We start from the raw sequence: 17,682 nt of genomic DNA, 5'->3' as shown, positions 1-17,682 counted from the left end.
TTGATGAGATTTACAAATTAAATGGCAATTAAACACAAATGGAGAGTCACGCGACTGCGGCAGGTCTGTAAGGCAAGGGCAGGATCCCTCCAACAGCAACACGGAAGAGCGTTTATGGGCAGACTGTGTGAAGACAGGCGATCACGCCGATTATGTGAACCAGAAGTGCATATTCTTCCAAGACGTCAGCGGCTATAACTGCACAGCGGATCGGATCGATAAATGTGCGTTTGCTGCTACAGCTGTACGAAACGTCATCGGAAGCCCTGACCCTCTGACCCGGATGAGCTACGGAGCCGCCTCTTAGCGATAAGTTTCTAATCGGTGGTGTTACAGGAAGCAAAGCTAAAGGAAACGCTACATTGTGACGTGCACTGCAGGCCCCACTCAGTCTCAATAAACAGCCTTCTTAATTCCCTCTCTGCAGTTTGAGACAAGTTTAACTAGTTTTTGAAGCATCCAAATCAATTCCCCATCTTCTGTTGGTCACACGTTCCAAGCCAACTCAAAACAGAAACCCAATTACACACGATTGAACAGCAACTGAAACGGGTCGAGAAAAAAGGCCAGAAAACGCCCCCTTTGTCAGACGGCGGCGTAAGGAAACCAATACTGTATCAGGATGTTTCTACATTTCCACCGACTTTTGAGATATTTGTATTTATTATCTCTAGTCAGAGTGCCAATGAGTTTAAGATGCGTTTTTAATCTACCTTTTGTAAATAATGACAATATTAAGAAACACAGGTAAGGGGTTAATAATATCCAATCTTTTTTAATACCAGTATTGGAATTTCCTTGGTTGCACGATCTAAACTTACTTGTACTCAAATTGCCGTAAAGAAAAAAGGTTTTATCAAAAATAATTGTGTAGGATTAAAATAAAAAGTAATTTTTAAACAATAGTACAAGGATTAAAATGTCAAATTCAGCTATATCATTACAAAATGAAAACAAACCACAACTGCAAAGTCCATATACACTATCATCCAAACTGTCAATAGCATCTGGGATCCCCATTTAAAGCACTGATGAATATATCCAGAATCGAATTTGTCTTATATATATATATATATATATATATATATATATATATATATATAGAAATAAAATCATGGGAAAATACGAATTCAGATCGAGAAACATGTTACAAAAATGGCAAATCAAGGAATTCAAATCTCTTGTAAAACACAGGAAAAAATAAATTGAAATTAAACCAGCAAAAGAATCCAACATTCACTGGAGAAATAAAATATATACTTTTAAAAACAGTCCAATACACGTCTCCTCCCCCGTGAAACTTGCATTTCTCTCGCATCCCCTCGAGTGTTCAGCGCAGCGCAGGAGTCCAGCGACCGCCGCACCGGCTGGAGCAGCAGGGCGGGCCGTGTGCAAAATTGCCTTCTGCAAAAAACTAAATCACTTGTGCAGGATATATATGAACACGCATACATATACACACACATGCATACATACACATGGTATCATATATATATATATATATATATATATATATAATAATCATCATTTAACAGACTGAATACAGTACAGCACAATCGAACGCTTCTCGGCTCCTCCGCACAGCAACATGAACAGAACGTGTGACTATGAATAGTTTTAAAAACCTCTATGGTCCTATAAAGTGGCTTAGCAATCAGTTAAACAACCTGCCCCCCCCCCGCCGGCCCCCCGCCCCCTGCCGGCCCCCCGTGCCGCGACACCCGTGGGAAGCGTCGAGCTACGATGCGCTTGCATGCTTATTGCTATAAAGACACTCAGAGGCCGATGCCGGGAATTATCGTGCAAGTATTTTGATGAGGTTGGCGCACATCTCGAAGAACTCGATGGTGTGGCTACCGGGCCGGGGCGCAGCATCGCCGGCGGCCGAGTCCACGGACGAGGTCAGAGAGGACGCCAGGGAGCCGTCGGAGCCGCGGGCCGGGCAGTCGCCCTTGGGCTGGGGGTCCACCTCGCCCTCGTTCTTCAGCGTGCTGCGGTAGTTACCCACCGAGCCGGAGCGGTGAGGCGTGGCCGTGCCGGACTTCGCCTCCAACACCTCGTCTAAAGGACAGACATGAAGGGGAAGCACAATCAGAGCGGGGTGGTTTGAGCGGCCTTCCTACCCTGCGGACCTCCGTGTGAGGGTCACGCTGTCACTGGGGTGGCGAGGATGAAGACCGCATGGATTCGTTTGTCCCCACACTGCCCAGCGTCCTGCAGACAGGAGACACGAACTTCACAAGAAGAATTAAGCCCATTCATCGGGAAACAGTGAAGCTGGAACTCAAATCTTTCACAAACCGTCCAGTAAGATCTCCAAAGCCAGAAAAATAGAAGCGAGTCACCAGAGAGCAGACACTGCTTACAGCGGAGATCACGCCAGTCCTAAGCATGAATAAAATCACACTCCACACAGGGACGTACCGTCGATGCTGCGGAAGTCCAGGAGGTAGGTCCTGCTGTCCACCTGGTAGAGCTGCAGGCTCATCTTGGCGTGCATGGAGGTCACCGGGTTCTTCCTCCGCACACGCAGGTAATAGGGGTTCACCACCTGAGGACACGGGGATGGGAGCGGAGAGGTTACATGGGAAAGAGGCAAGAAAACCTAGAGACGGAGACACAGACAGAGAGAGAGAGAGAGAGAGAGAGAGAGACGCACAGGGAGAAGGTACATTGTTTAAAATGCTCAGACACTCCATCAGGCCTCACCTTCCACTCGTAGTCCAGCTGCTTCATGGCCCGGCACACCTCGGCCATGATGTCGTTGGGTCGGCTCTGGCTGCGGATGCCCAGGTGCCACTTGGCCCGGCGCACGGCCTGGTGCTTGGACTTCTGCGGGTTGAGCTCGTCCAGCGTGTGTCGTGGCCGGGGCGGCAGCTCGGCCACCAGGAAGGGCACTCTCTCGGGGTGGGGCTTGGCGGCTGCCGCCGGCTGGTGCTGTTCGTCCAGGAAGGACTCGGGGGGGCTGCTGGCCAGGTAGAAGTCCTTGGCCTCATTCATGATGCGCCGATTGTCTATGATGAGGTGGTAGGCCACAGCCAGCGGGTCCTGGTGGTTGCGGCTGTACAGGCAGCCCAGCACCTCCTCCTCAGGGCACTCGAACTTCTCGCACACCTCCTTCAGCGCCTCGTCGTCGATCATGGTGTTGCTGTAGGCCGGGTCCTCTGGGAACAGGTACTTTGGCAGGTCCAGCTTGAACCAGTCATCCTCCCTGCCGGGCGAGCAAGCGAGGAGAGGAAGAGAGAGAAATAAGATTTAATCTCAGGAATCGCTTCACAGGAACAGTGTGAAACATACTGTAGGAATATGATTTATGAGATATTTTTGGTTATTAAAGCCTTTTCGGATAGGCTTCTCTCTTGCAATATTTTGATTTCTTATCAAGGCATCAACCACATCAAACCAGAGGAGCTTTTCCAGATCAGCAGGGACACACGCACCCGGGACACAAATGGAAATTGGGTTTCAAGGCATTCAAGACAGACAACAGGAAACACTTCTTCACACAGAGAGGCGTCACAATCTGAACAAACTCCCCAGCGATGTGGCTGAAGAGACAATTTGGGAACATTCAGAAACAGACTGGATAGGATCCTTGGATCACTTATTGATGGACACCAAACGAGCATGATGGGGTGAATGGGCTCCTCTCGATCGGACACTGGTGTAACTCTACAGAGCAACGGGGAGACTGGTGCCAGATGCCGAACCCCGCTCAGCCGACGTACCGGATGTCCTTGATGGTGGCTCTCTTCATGGGGTCCACCTGCAGCATGTGCTTGAGCAGGCTGATGACGGCCGGGTTCAGGTACTGGGGGGTGTAGAAGATGCCGTCGCAGATCTTCTTGAACAGCGTTGGCACGTGGTCGTCGTCGAAGGGCAGCGTCCCGCACAGCAGGGCGTACAGGATCACGCCGCTGCTCCAGATGTCCACCTCGGGGCCGGCGTACAATCTGGGAACGAAACGCGGGACAGGACAGTAGCAGCGGAGACCAATAACCAGAGGTGATGGGCCTGTATAACGGCACCAACCGAGATCCTGCTGTGGGAGTCTGCGAGTCCGAATTAAACGCCACCCCTCTCTCTACCCATCACAGCAGCGGATCACTTTAATTCCTAGATTCAAAGCTTGACATTGATTGATTGATTTTTACTCAAAAGTAAAGATCTCTTCCTTCTGTTCAATTAATCTTTTCATTGTTTGTGGTTTTTGTGCCCTTGTTTAAGCCACAGAGCAACACGCACCAACACACATTAACACAATGCGGTCCAAACGCAAGAGCCGACGGATACCTTCCCGAAATGACCTCTGGGGCAGCGTAGTTGGGCGAACCACAGCTGGTCCTTAGAAACTCTCCGTCGGACATCATGTTAGACAGACCTGGAGGAGAGCAACATGAACAGACCGTGGGATAACGAACACACAGCATCTCTCACGCGTCTGAAGGGACAGCGGAAGCATTTATAAGAGTATTTTAATTTCACTGGAGCATTTCATTTAGATTTCATAGACTGCCACTGCGTTTCACTGCAATGTGATCCTAGTCTATAAGCACAGACAACTTTCACATGTTCAAGCATTAGCGATTGATTGTCCACTCTGTTCTGGCGCACAACTCAGTCCCCAGGGGGTGACAGAGATCCAGACAGTGATGTAAATATGATCAATAAGAATCTGTGATTTTCTGTTATTATCTTTGAAATGCAATCAAATGAACCATCTTTATCGATTGTCTCAAACCTAAATCAATCCCATTTCGTTCAGAAACACAAACTCGTGTTCATAATATACATATAAATGAGGGTTGACAGCCACCCAGATGTGCAGTCTGCCTCGCCCTGCCTACCGAAGTCGGCAATCTTGGCGTTCATCTGCGCATCCAGTAGGACGTTCTCGGGCTTCAGGTCCCTGTGTACCACCATGTGTCTGTGGCAGTAATCCACCGCCGAGATGATCTGCTGGAACAGCCGTCGGCTCTCCTTCTCATCCAGCTGCAAACGGCGAGAAGCACAGCTGGACTTCATACAGGACGTACGGAAGGTGTGTGTGTGTACAGACAGACACCCTGAAATAAATTCACACTCGGCCTGAACGATATCAGCCTTATTACCGCTGAAGAAATGTTGACACGTCAGCAGGCCCAGCGTGTTACGGTAACTCTGTGGATTTGTGTAGGGGGGGGGTTGTGGCCTCTCTTACCTTCCCATTCTTGCAGATGTAGTCGAACAGCTCTCCTCCAGACACGTACTCCATCACCATGAAGATATCTGTGGGCGTGCTGATCACTTGATACCTGCGACATAAAAATACTCTTAATCAGCTGAAGAAGTGCGTGTTACAGTCAGAACTTAACTCAAAGGAGAACAGGAAACACCAAAAACATTACATATATAGTGCGGTGACAGGCTTTCATCACACAATATGATTAAAAAAACATTGCTGATTAGATGACAGATGCACACAGACACACCCGCCAGATGGAAGACCACAGATTGGCTGCAGTATTTTGCCCCCCACTTTAGGGCAAAATGTGACGTTGGAAGTTATTCTCGTGGTGATGAGCAATGAGCTGGAAATGCCTTTTATTGGGATGACTTATTGGGTCTTACTGTGAAATACTGTTATCAGATCGCTGGGAGGGCGGGGGATTAGAAATTGTTCGTTTTGCACAGGAAACTCGACGGCGGAAATCCCTCAGTGTGACAGTAGAGCACAGATAAGGGTCACCAGGCAGTGGACAGTTTGTAGAACAATCTGTAGTCTTTTACACTGAACACTGGGAAATCCAAAGCAACGTCACATCCAATCCGCACAGAACCAGAACCCAGAGAGGAAAGCGGACAGATCCGTATTTCACTCGGTGTTCGCTCCACAACAGAAGGCCACCCACACACGACACACAGACACACACGAAGCCCGGCAGAGTGCGTTACCGGCCCGGGACACAGACTCACAGTTTGATGATGTGGGGGTGTCTGAAGAGCTTGAGGTTCTGGATCTCCCTGCGGATCTTGCCCACCACATCCAGGCTGCGGATCTTCTGCCGGTTCAGGATCTTCACTGCCACCTGGTGCTTCGTCAGCTCATGCTGCCCGACTGGAAGGGACAGAGGAGCATCGGGTGGCATTAACACACATACAGATGGGCTGGTGTGTGCGAGTGCCTTTCTATATTTTAAACAGTAACACCCCCATCTTTGGGCCTATCTTCGTCTGCGCCTCTGTGTGCAGACCCCGCTGTGAGGAGTCACCCATACCCTCAGTCCGGAGGGACAAAAAGCAGCCAAACAAATCTAACAAAAAACAGAGCTGCCACATCCGCACAGCACAGACACAGTGCAGAGACCGGTGACTTCCTGTTGTAATGAGAGAGGTTACAACATGTTGCCCAGAGCTGGGAGTGGAGCCCAATTGTGAGGGATGTTCACAAAATAAATGTCAGCTTCATACGTGCCAACTGTGCCCAGCCGTGACTGGAGTGCCATAGACAGCATTAGTGTTGTGGATAATGACTGATGCATGTGGGTTCACTGTGAATCCCTCTGGACTTTATCCATGAGATGCCAATAAGGGTCCTATAGTTAACACTAACACCGGAGAGAGAAAAACGTAGAATACGCTCATCGCAAGTAAGTTATAATACCAGCTGACTGATGAACAAAAACATTGTATCAATTCACTCATGTTTTGGGAGCACTAAATTAAGCAAGACTGGAGACTTATCTGCCTTTTCTGGGGCTTAAGTCACTGCTTTGTGCCAAATGCTGAAGGGAGAGGAACTTCAGATGTCAACCGAGTGAAGGCTGTGCCCGGTGACCTTTGACATGCATGTGCGCAACCACGATACTAAGAGGCATTCCTGATGTCACGTTTCAGAGGCGCTTGGGTAAGACAGAAATCAAAACCTGCGTCAAACAATACCGATGGGAACGCTGCACCCTTTGGCACAGTGAAGGCTGGCCAGGCCCCCCATCACCGCTCTCACAAACTCACTCTGTGCACTTAGCACTGTATTCAGCTGTGTTTCAACAGCAATCCTTTTAAAAAGACCCCTGAATGACACTAAAATGGCACTGAATGAGTGTCAATCACAGTTGCACCCCAGGTCTAAACTCCTTAACTGCTCTAATTAAAGGGTTGACTGTACAAGACTTCAACATGGTTTTTAGGTACGACATCTTAAGTAACACATTTTAAGTTACCAGATATAGAACCTAAATCGCGAAAATCTTAAATAAGCCAAACTGAGAAAATAATTAAATTGAGTTGAAAGCACCGGTTGGCAAAAAAAAAAAAAAAAAAATGCACTGCAACCCCCCCAGGACTGGAAGACCGAGCTGATTTAAATTATAGAATCAATAATGTATTGCATTGCATGTAGGATTTATTATATCCAGCAATAAAGGGATAAACTGAAGACAGGATCTACGGCGATAAACAAAATGACTCAAAACCACATTCAAACTCATGCTGAACCCATTTCAGTGCCAGTAACTTATTAACCAAGTCAGTCAGCCGAAAGTGGACAGAGTTGAAGTGAATAAAGCGCTGCATTGTCTTCAGGTTGTCGAGTTTATTTCCACCAACCAGCCTCTGGATAAGGTTAATTTTTAACCAACTGAAAGGACTTTCTGAAGCCCTGAAACAAGAGACTCTCTCTCCTCTAGTTACTGTGGCGCTATAAACCATCGATACAGGACGCCTGCTGTAAGAGCCGCAGATATACAGAGCAGAGACGGGTCTGAGAACGAAGGCAATCTATGGTGAGAGAGAGGGATGATAGGATCAACACCAAAACAGTGTTTAGACACAATAACACTGTGTAATGTGTCTAGTGTAATTCCCAAGACCTCAGTAATCAGGTTTCATGGGATTTATCCAACAATAAGTTGTTTGTTCAGGTAGAGAGGATTCACAATGGATGGGGTAAAGACAGGGTGTAAAACTGCCCCTCTGTGATTACACACTCAACACAGCAGAAATGAGTGGTTCTCAGCGGAGCGCTTCTCAGGTACAACATGTTAAAAACAGAGCATGTTCTATGAACAAGTTAAGCTTTCAACTCTGAAATGATAATTAAGCAGCCTAATGCCTGATAATTAACATGGCTAAAGTGAGAAGCAGACAGAGCCTTACGTAATGATAATCTTGTGGTATTAGTTTATTTTTGTGTTTAAATAAAGCTAACATCTTCTGTGCAGTGCAGAGTGACTGGATTCACACACAGCTGATTTTCATCTTTCTTTACAAGGACAGTAATCCATCAGTAATACTGTGCTTCACACTAGAAACGTTCTAGCAGGACACTATAACAGCCCATCTCCTTACATGTTTCAAGAAATAGGCTTTTCAAGTCTGAAGAGGGGTTAAAGTTGATTAGTTCACCAGCTCAATGTGACACTACAGAGCACAAACATGACACAGCAGAAGCAAAATATAATTCACAGAAAACCCAACCAAATAATAAATAAAAACACCACAAAGGGTTAAGAGACACCCAGCAGAACACAAAGTGCAGTTCAGCATTTAAAACCCAGCAGCCACGGTTCTGAGAAATGCCAAACAGCCGATTCTGAAGCGGGCACACTGCAATTCCTACTGGTGTTCATTCACTGTGTTGACAGAAAAAAATAGAATAGAAATAAACAGAATCAATACTCCTAGACAGACATTAAAACTAACGCTGTCCGAATGCAGTTCCCACAAACAGCCGGGCACTCAGCTAAGGCCGTGGTCTGTGCCCACCTGAGCACAGCGAACCTTCCGTTTCCAAACTGTGGCCGATTTCCAAACCGAAACCAAGTCATGAAATAGCACCTGCCACGCAGGGCAGCCTTGGAAACCACGGTAAACCCCAAACACCTGGACTGAACAACACAGAGAAGCCAACAGACTCTCCAGCCCATGCAATGCACAACGACACCGAGATGCTACACAGGGAAGTGTGCACAACAACTCACACACAATACGAGATGCCACTCACAGACAGGGAAGTGTGCTGTTATTTATTTTTAACTGTTCATCTTTCCGGACGTTAACAGGCATGATTGCTTGGAAACACAGGGAACACAGAGTGGAGACTCTTATTCACCAAGAGGCCAAATGAAAAGGCAAGGATGGAGTGCAAACGTGTGCCATTAGGCTTCAGATTCCAGCGCCGCTCGCGACGCTGTGAAAGTCCGAGGGAACCGATGGAAAACCCCACATCCTGACAGTGCCACTCGGAAACTATTTGCATGCTTCAGCCTGGATTTGCTTGCTGATCTCACAGGCAGCTGTGCTCTGGCTTCTCACTGAACATCACTGCTTTAAAGCTCACTTTCATCGAAGCCAGCATTAAACATTAAAGAGGCTTACATAAATATAAAAGGTACAGTGGTGAAAACTATTTTATTGGCACAAATGTTCGAGCAGACAAACACGTCTATACAAAAAAAAAAAAAAAAAAAAAAAGGTTAAGCCGTTTACTGTTGCTCACAGTCTGCTGCCCGAATAAACACTGTTAAAATGAGAGCCTGTGTGCAGGTATAGACCGCCTACTGACATCTTCCCGCACAATCGTAACAGTGGGAGACAGACAACACACAGGCATGTTCAACTAGAGGGCAGGGCATTAGATTCAACAACAGCAGGCTGGACTGAGCAAAGACTGAGACTCTGCAGACGTGTCAGAGGGTTTGTGAAATTGGTCCTGTTGCAAGGAAGCAGAAGTGGAAGTATCCTGTGAGAAAAACAAAATGCCGCCCTGCGCCCACCCTGCGCCCACCGGCAGAAACAGCGGACGGGGAGGAGAGACAACAGTGTCAACATCATTATAAAAACAACAATAACACATCTATATTGTGCATCACATAGACCAGCGAATGGAAATGTTTTCAGCTCACGTCATGGCACAACACACACGAACATTGTAACAGCATCAGTAAATAAGAAATATAAAAATAGTAATCCATGTTAATATAAATAATGGCAGCAGATCACTGTTGTCCAGCTATACAGGTCCACATCGCCCCGGCCCTCCTATAAGACACACACAGAAAAGTGCGTTTAATGGCAGGATGTTCTGATGCTCTGCGTCTCTTCTGCTCTAGTACAGCATCACACATCTGGCACAGTCAGTCTGGTACTTATTATTAGCATGCCACAAGTGAAGTGTGATGAGAAACACCTCTATCAGTAAGATCAGCTGCTCTTGCGTGGTTAAGGTGGACCCTCCGATACATATTTATTCTAAGAGCATTTAATTAAATGTCAATTCACCTGATGAATGTAATAAGGATGTAGAAAGTAAACTAATATGATTTTCTAATAGAATAGAAAGTGCAATTCAATAGTATTAATTGGTGAAACAATACAAGTACGGACCTTGAAGCACAGTTGTCGTCCCTATATCTACCTCCACACCCCGAGCGGACAGTGAGCGGACTGTCCACCGAGTCCAGCCGACGCGTCCAGTTTCACCCGCCTGTCCTCGCATCGGCAGCGCCGTGAACTGGACCCACTGAATCGCGCTGAACTCAGCTTCCCTTCCCCGCCATCTCGGTCCTCCACACCCCGACAGCTCGCCGCCCAGAGCCGCTGCACACAGGCCGGAGCCGGCCGGTTTGCGCTGGGGATGCGGTAGCAAACAGCCAAACCGCTAAGTGACACTTCCATGACCGACTCCTCACACGGCGCTGCGGAGACGCTGCGCCGGGTCCTGGCGGCTCAACACCGGCGAGCAACACGACCCAGGGCCCCGTCCAGCCCAGACCCACGACGCCCAACTGCGGCGCTTCCTCGGGGAGATAAAAACACGCACACCCACAGAAACATGCTGCTGCCGCCGTGTCGAGCTGGAGCCACTGCCCCTGTCTTTCCCCGGCGGACAGGAGCCGCCTGCCCTGCCCGGCTCTGCCCCCCAGACCCCGCCACACCGGACCTCACGCTCACCTTTCACCTTCCCGAAGGTGCCCACTCCCAGCGTGTCCCCCAGGATGTAGTGTCCAATCTTCACCCTGCCTTCATGCTTCTGTTTATCCGTCGCCATCTTCCCACAGGAGCGCTACCTGCAGCTGCTGCAGGCAGACGGAGATGACGTAGACATAAACAGGAAGCCGGAAGCGCCGTGTGCGGCCGAATAGCAGGCCGCCATGTTAGGAGATAATACACCCGCTCAGAACACGCGTTTACAAGCCACGTTTTCGAGATTTATTTTATTGAGCTTCAATAAAATCGTTTTTAAATCTTTGATCATTTACCATGCCATTATTGTTTAGCCCTTGACGTCGAACTATTGATCTATTTAACTACGAAAGCATATACAAGACATACTCGATGCTACTTCTGTTCATAACTCTTTCTGTGACGTCATGAGTGTAGAGTGGTCACTCAATCCGGACAGGAATTTGAATTTGCTGTTACAATTAAGTAAATCAATTCTCAATTAATTAACACTTAATTCACTCATTAGTTTATTTCACTGTAATATAACGTAAGAGTCTAAGATCCTATCAGTTTTGTCACTTAGTGTCCAGATTTGATGTAGCTTCTGTTCACCCCAAAAATCAATAGCCTATATACTGAACAAAAATATAAACACAACATGTGAAGTGTTGGTCCCATGTTTCTTGCACTGAAATGAAAGATCCCACTAACACAAAAGTCATATTTCTCTAACATTTTGTGTACACCCGTTAGTGAGCATTTCTCCTCTGCCAAGATGATCCACCTGACAGCTGAGGCATCAGCACGATCACGACACAGGCCCCTCTACGATGTGTCACTCAACACAACACACAGGCGTCTCAGTTTTGCGGGAGTGTGTGACTGGCTGCTGACTGGAGGAACGGCCACCAGAGCTGCTGCCAGAGAATTGAATGTACGTCCAACTGGCCTCCCAACCGCAGCACGTGTCCCACACAGCCCAGGATCCACATCCGGCTCCTTCACCTGCGGGAGCGTCTGAGAGCAGCCGCCCAACAGCGGAGGACACTGTGGGTTCACAAGAGTTTCTGCACAACCTGTCAGAAACGTCTGAGAGAAACATCTGCACTGAACCCCAGAACTGTGCCGTGCTGTACTGACCCCCAGAACCGCAGACCTGACACAGAGACCCCTGCTGTACTGTGGTGAGAGATGTGGTAATAGTTTCCAAATTTTGAAAGATCAAACCAATAGACATGTATTAATAGAATAGAATAGAATACCTTTATAGAATACAGCTGTACAACGAAATTTAGCGCTTCTCCTCAGTGGTACAAACATACACACCACAAATAAAAAAAGAAAAATATTCAAAAATATAAAGTCAATCAATAAAAAGCAGTAATATTCTTGCACAACCCTGTAACTTTTTAATCTCCTTATTAGTTAGAGTTCAATTCTTTGATGTATGGATTCTAATAGATTTGCCAAGAGGTGCAAACCACTATTATATTTCTAGTCAAACAAACTAATAAGCTATTTTTATTACAGAATGTTTCTTTATAAATGGCTAATTTGGCTCCTACACCCCCTGCAACGAAGTGGCACAGCCCTGCAGGCGGCACTTTCTGTTTTCATCATGGATTTACACTTTATAATGCATTAAAACATGTGAAAATGGTCACACTGGGAGTAGAATAGAATCCTGCATCAGAGCCCGCCGATTATAAGCGTGGATTTCCCTGAACGCTCAGTAATAAACCACACGGCTTCTCCAAACCGGACACCGATTGATCTTTGGCAGCAATGGTGGAAAGATCTCAATATCAAGGCTGCCATTGGGCCAGACCACCAGTATCAAACCTTGACTCTCAGCGCCGCGCTGTCTACACTGTAGTCGTGCGCACTTTTACACATCGCTTCGCACATTTAGTTTAGTGCCCAGTGTGCTGCCCTAGAGAAGCTGCTGGATCTCACCCCGCTCCGCTGTACTGAGTAAGCACTGCTGTCCAGTAATCCTGTGCTGTGACACTTCACTGCAGTACGCTGTACTATAGTGCAATATTGTACTTACTGTAGACTAATATTATGTTTTGTCAACTCCAGTGGTTTTACTGCACACAAACAAGGCCATTTCTCAGGGAATGCGTTCCTGTTGCTCTTGTACGAGGGCCTTCACACACAGAGGAACCTCACGCCATGAACGTACCCAGTTACCCACAGATCTCGCACCCGCCTCCGGTGAAGATCGCTCGACTCCCATGATGCTCCGGGACAGAACAGACGGACAAGGAGGTGTTTTTTTTTTTGTTTTTTTTAACAGCACATTTATTTTGAACAAAGTGTGTCTCTAAGAGGAGCTGGAAGCAGCGACGGCGGCTCTTTTGGGTTTGGGGGTGGTTCCCTCGCGGAATCCGTTTCTGAAAGGGAAGGAACACACGGTCAGTACAGGAAGAACAGCAGACATGAGGGCCCGAGCCCGTGGACAAACAGAACCGAGACCTAGACGACCGCAGCTCATCTCAGAGATAAAGGTTGAAAATCACTGGAATGTCATTTGTTCAGACATTTATTTCTGGACATCACTGACAAGCTGCTTTAGTCGCCATTACAGAGTTGTGCGAAAGAAGACACTGAGGGTTACAGTGCAGGATCCCTATCCAGACACGCACACCCTGCCTCCTCAAATTATACACAACAAACAATGACTGACTGTAGACACCAATCCCTCTCACAACTCCAGCCCCTCAGGGGGGGGTTCGTGCCTCTGCTTTTCCTTATGGCAGTTTAGTTTAACCCCCATCTCCACTTCTAAACCTACAGCTGATTTAAAGGCAACGGTCTGGGCTGCTGTGTAGGACCAGATCGGCAGGGACACACGCACCCGGGGACACAAATGGAAATTGGGCTTCAAGGCATTCAATTTAATTGCACATCATGCAGATTAAACACCCTGGCTGTTCCCCCGAGGTGCCCCATATCAGCCGGGCCCCGAGCAGCATGTCCAGGGGTCCACCGCGTCTCGGGCCCTCCCCTCGTCAGGCCCCATTCTTTACAGTTTTAAATGCGTCTCCAATGAGGCCAGCCCGAGCTGGGCAACCAAGAGCCATGAATGATAAACCCAGAGGCCTGTGTGGCTGGGGGGCTCGGGGGGTTACAGGACAGACAGGTCACACCACCAGCACTGGCTCTCGTTTTGTTACCTAAAACCTACACCTGCTTCTCATCAAAACAAAGGCATGTAAATGGGGGGGCAAAAGCAGGCCTGTACAGACCCTGCGGCAGCTCTTGCGCTCCTGGGACGCGGCTCGCACTCCACAAACAGACAACACTGGGTCACAGCACAGCCTGCGCTCTGGAAGCTCAACGGCCAGGACAGTCGGTTCTGCCGCATCTCAGCTCAACACAAGCAGCATTGCCCCGTTACATGAGTGGGAGGGGGGATGGATGGATGCCTCACCTGAACCTGCGGTATACGACCTTCAGGTGCCTCATGCGTCCGGTCCCAGTGGTGTTACGCCTCTTAGCCTTGGCGCTCCAGTTATCTGCAGGAGGAAGGAAAAACAGGCCATCAGGCCAGGGACAGGTCTCAGCAGGCTGTGCATGCAAACATCACACGCATGTGCGCCTCGGCACGCCAGGACAGGAACAGGAGGAGGTCTTTTACAGCGCGGCTCCAGGACACTCACACTTTCTCTTGCGCTTGGCCGGGTAGCCGCACTTCCCGCAGGTGGACTTCTGCAGGTGGTAGGCCTTGGAGCCGCAGCGGCGGCACAGCGTGTGCGTCTTGTTGCGACGCTTCCCGAATGACGAGGTTCCCTTCGTCTGTGGAGAGAGGCGTCAGAGCAGCGGGTCAGCGGACACACTTACCCCCTTCACACACACCGTCTCTCTCACACACCGTCTCTCTCTCACACACACACACACACACACACAGTCTCTCTCTCACACACACACAGTCTCTCTCTCACACACACCGCGTCCGTCTCAGAGACAACCTGGAATCACTGGAGCTCATATGTTCAGACATTTGAGTTATAAAACATCACGGACGAGACGCGGTCACCCGCACTGCTCTCCACAGAGCCGGACACCCCCCGGCCTCTCCCCGGGTCTCTGTCCACATGAACTCATGCGTTTATCTCCGGAGAGACACAGCCATGGCGGCCGCAGTCTCTTCCACCGCTGCCGTAAACAGACATGCGAGGCATGGACCCGGGCCTAAAGACACCCGGCCCCGAGCCGGCCCGCGGCGCTGGAAGACGCCTGAATTCACACGGGCGACGGCACAGCCTGACCGGCCGGCTTTCAGCGGAGACTCAGACCCGGCGAGAGGAGCTCAGGCAGCCGTGCTCTGTAAAAGCGCTTAAAATGAATAAATCCACGGCATCGTGAACAATATCGCTGAATGCCGCACGCCCAGGCCCCGCCATGTCTCAGTTTTACACTTTGGATGCGGAGGGCCACTCGCTAATTCAGATGTTTAAGGATTCCCCTCGCCAGCTCCCACAGACTCACCATCTTCCCGCAGCGGCTGACACGACAGAGGCCGGAAGAGACGCCGGCGCGCTGCTATATCCGCCCCCCGGCTTCCGGTGCGGCGCCGGACAGACTGCGCAGGCGCGGGGTTTATTTAGCATTGTTTTCATGACAGTTTGTTTGTTTGTTTGTTTGGATTCTTCTTTCTTCTGTACACAAATACAGTCCGTTTGATTTTGGTTTTGTAGGTAAAAAGTGATTTAATCCCGACCAAAGACTGCAAGAAATCCCAATTCGACTTTTTATAAATAATATGCGATTATCTTGTCAAAATAATCAGTTGATGTTTGAAATGATGTTTCTTTGTTCTTGTGCATTTTCTTGCAAAACTAAGCATTAGCCATACTGTACCGGGTCTTAGACGATTTAAGCAGACATCCTCCAGGTGGCAGTGTCTCTTGTTTCCAACAGTTTAGGTAGCACCTCCTGTAGTGCACTCACACAGAAGTGAAGGAAGACACTGTTTTTGACCTGCTGCCGTTTTTACATACATTAATGTAGAGTAATAGATAATCTAGTGTGTGCAGGTTTACACAGAGAGTGGCGGCTGTCTGGAGCAGCATCCCCCAGCCATTCAGACGCAGACTCCTTGGATTAATTGAGAATAGACTGCATGTCTTGGATCACTATATTACTGGCTACCAAATGAGCAAAATGGCCACCCATTGTTGATATCTATACATCATCACCATCAGCCCATATCAGTCCACTGCTGGATATTTCCACTTGCTTCCATCTATAGCTTCTCTTTTCCATGTCATCGATACAAAGTTTATTTCAGCTTCCCAGCTTTTCTGTGGTTGTTTTCTATGTCTTTTTTAATCTCTAGGATCCATTAAACGGCTTCCTTAGTCCATCTTTGATCTGCTCTTCTGCAGTGTTTAACAATCTTTCAGTGATGTCACATATAGTACTGTGCACACGTTTTAGGCAGGTGTGAGAAAATGCTGTAAAGTAAGAATGCTTTCAAAAATAGACGTTAATAGATTATATTTATCAATTAACACAATGCAAAGTGAGTGAACAGAAGAAAAATCTACATCAAATCCATATTTGGTGTGACCACCCTTTGCCTTAAAAACAGCATCATTTCTTCTAGATACACTTGCACACAGTTATTGAGGGAACTCGGCATGGAAGGTTGGCCCAAACATCTTGGAGAACTAACCACAGTTCTTCTGTGGATTTAGGCAGCCTCAGTTGCTTCTCTCTTCATGTAATCCCAACCAGACTTGATGATGTTGAGATCAGGACTCTGTGCGGGCCATACCATCACTTCCAGGACTCCTTGTTCTCCTTTACGCTAAAGATAGTTCTTAATGACTGTCACTGTATGTCTGGGGTCGTTGTCATGCTGCAGAATAAATTTGAATCCAATCAGATGCCTCCCTGATGGTATTGCATGATGGATCAGTATCTGCCTGTACTTCTCAGCATTGAGGAGACCATTAATTCTGACCAAACCCCCAACTCCATTTGCAGAAATGCAGTACCAAACTTGCAAGGAACCTCCACCATGCTTCACTGTTGCCTGCAGACACTCATTCGTGTACTGCTCTCCAGCCCTTCAGTGAACAAACTGCCTTCTGCTACAGCCAGATATTTCACATTTTGACTCATCAGTCCAGAGCACCTGCTGCCATTGTTCTGCACCCCAGTTCCTGTGTTTTCGTGCAAAGTTGAGTCGCTTGGCCTTGTTGCCATGTCGGAGGTATGGCTTTTTGGCCACAAGTCTTCCATGAAGGCCACTTCTGACCAGACTTCTCCGGACAGTAGATGGGTGTACCAGGGTCCCACTGCTGGCACTGCTGGACATCTTCCGATTGCGAAGGGAAGTAAGCATGAAGTGTCTTTCATCTGCTGCAGTAAGTGTCCTTGGCCGACCACTGCGTCTACGGTCCTCAACGTTGCCCGTTTCTTTGCTTCTTCAAAAGAGCTTGGACGGCACATCTGGAAACCCCTGTCTGCTTGAAATGTCTGCCTGGGAGACACCTTGCTGATGCAGTAGAACTGCCTTGTGTCTTGTTGCTGTGCTCAGTCTTGCCATGGTATGTGACTTTTGACAGTAAACTGTCTTCAGTGACCTCACCTTGTTAGCCGAGTTTGGCTGTTCCTTATCCAGTTTTATTCCTCCTACACAGCTGTTTCTGTTTCAGTTAATGATTGTGTTTCCACCTACATATTGAATTGATGATCATTAGCACCTGTTTGGTATAATTGTTTAATCAGACACCTGAC

The 17,682-nt window shown here is 48.1% G+C and overlaps 2 protein-coding genes and 2 non-coding genes across 4 annotated transcripts; all 4 read right to left on the bottom strand.

The window, feature by feature from the left end:
* Positions 1-1,695: 1,695 nt before the first annotated feature.
* On the bottom strand, positions 1,696-11,079 carry prkaa1 (protein kinase, AMP-activated, alpha 1 catalytic subunit). Its single transcript, XM_066711642.1, has 9 exons — positions 10,933-11,079; positions 5,956-6,097; positions 5,201-5,294; positions 4,848-4,992; positions 4,294-4,381; positions 3,729-3,953; positions 2,710-3,211; positions 2,425-2,551; positions 1,696-2,061 (listed from the first exon to the last, which is right to left on the bottom strand). Exons 1-9 carry the CDS (start codon positions 11,027-11,029, stop codon positions 1,796-1,798), a joined length of 1,686 nt encoding a protein of 561 aa, XP_066567739.1. The 5' UTR covers positions 11,030-11,079; the 3' UTR covers positions 1,696-1,795.
* A 2,124-nt stretch (positions 11,080-13,203) lies between these two features.
* Positions 13,204-15,528, bottom strand: rpl37 (ribosomal protein L37). Its single transcript, XM_066711641.1, has 4 exons — positions 15,424-15,528; positions 14,595-14,730; positions 14,366-14,450; positions 13,204-13,325 (listed from the first exon to the last, which is right to left on the bottom strand). Exons 1-4 carry the CDS (start codon positions 15,424-15,426, stop codon positions 13,256-13,258), a joined length of 294 nt encoding a protein of 97 aa, XP_066567738.1. The 5' UTR covers positions 15,427-15,528; the 3' UTR covers positions 13,204-13,255.
* Positions 13,420-13,500, bottom strand: LOC136757814 (small nucleolar RNA SNORD72). Its single transcript, XR_010819632.1, has one exon. It is a non-coding gene; the product is annotated as a small nucleolar RNA SNORD72 (small nucleolar RNA).
* LOC136757815 (small nucleolar RNA SNORD72) lies at positions 14,885-14,964 on the bottom strand. The gene has a single exon (XR_010819633.1). It is a non-coding gene; the product is annotated as a small nucleolar RNA SNORD72 (small nucleolar RNA).
* Positions 15,529-17,682: the final 2,154 nt, after the last annotated feature.

The sequence above is a fragment of the Amia ocellicauda genome, chromosome 8 (genome assembly GCF_036373705.1).
Source record: "Amia ocellicauda isolate fAmiCal2 chromosome 8, fAmiCal2.hap1, whole genome shotgun sequence".
NCBI classification, from domain to species: domain Eukaryota; kingdom Metazoa; phylum Chordata; class Actinopteri; order Amiiformes; family Amiidae; genus Amia; species Amia ocellicauda.
Note: the sequence above shows the minus strand (reverse complement) of the source record. Positions and strands in the feature narration are given on the sequence as shown.

What these genes read in the sequence shown, in the direction of transcription:
- prkaa1 (XM_066711642.1), bottom strand. Translation starts at nt 11,029, where the DNA reads ATGGCGACGGATAAACAGAAGCATGAAGGCAGGGTGAAGATTGGACAC. An exon ending in CGCCAAGATTGCCGACTTCG is followed by an intron (nt 4,382 to 4,847) that starts GTAGGCAGGGCG and finishes GCTCTCCTCCAG; the next exon opens with GTCTGTCTAACATGATGTCC. An exon ending in GCCACCATCAAGGACATCCG is followed by an intron (nt 3,212 to 3,728) that starts GTACGTCGGCTG and finishes CTCGCCCGGCAG; the next exon opens with GGAGGATGACTGGTTCAAGC.
- rpl37 (XM_066711641.1), bottom strand. An exon ending in GGCCAAGCGCAAGAGAAAGT is followed by an intron (nt 14,451 to 14,594) that starts GTGAGTGTCCTG and finishes TTCCTCCTGCAG; the next exon opens with ATAACTGGAGCGCCAAGGCT. An exon ending in GTCGTATACCGCAGGTTCAG is followed by an intron (nt 13,326 to 14,365) that starts GTGAGGCATCCA and finishes CTTCCCTTTCAG; the next exon opens with AAACGGATTCCGCGAGGGAA.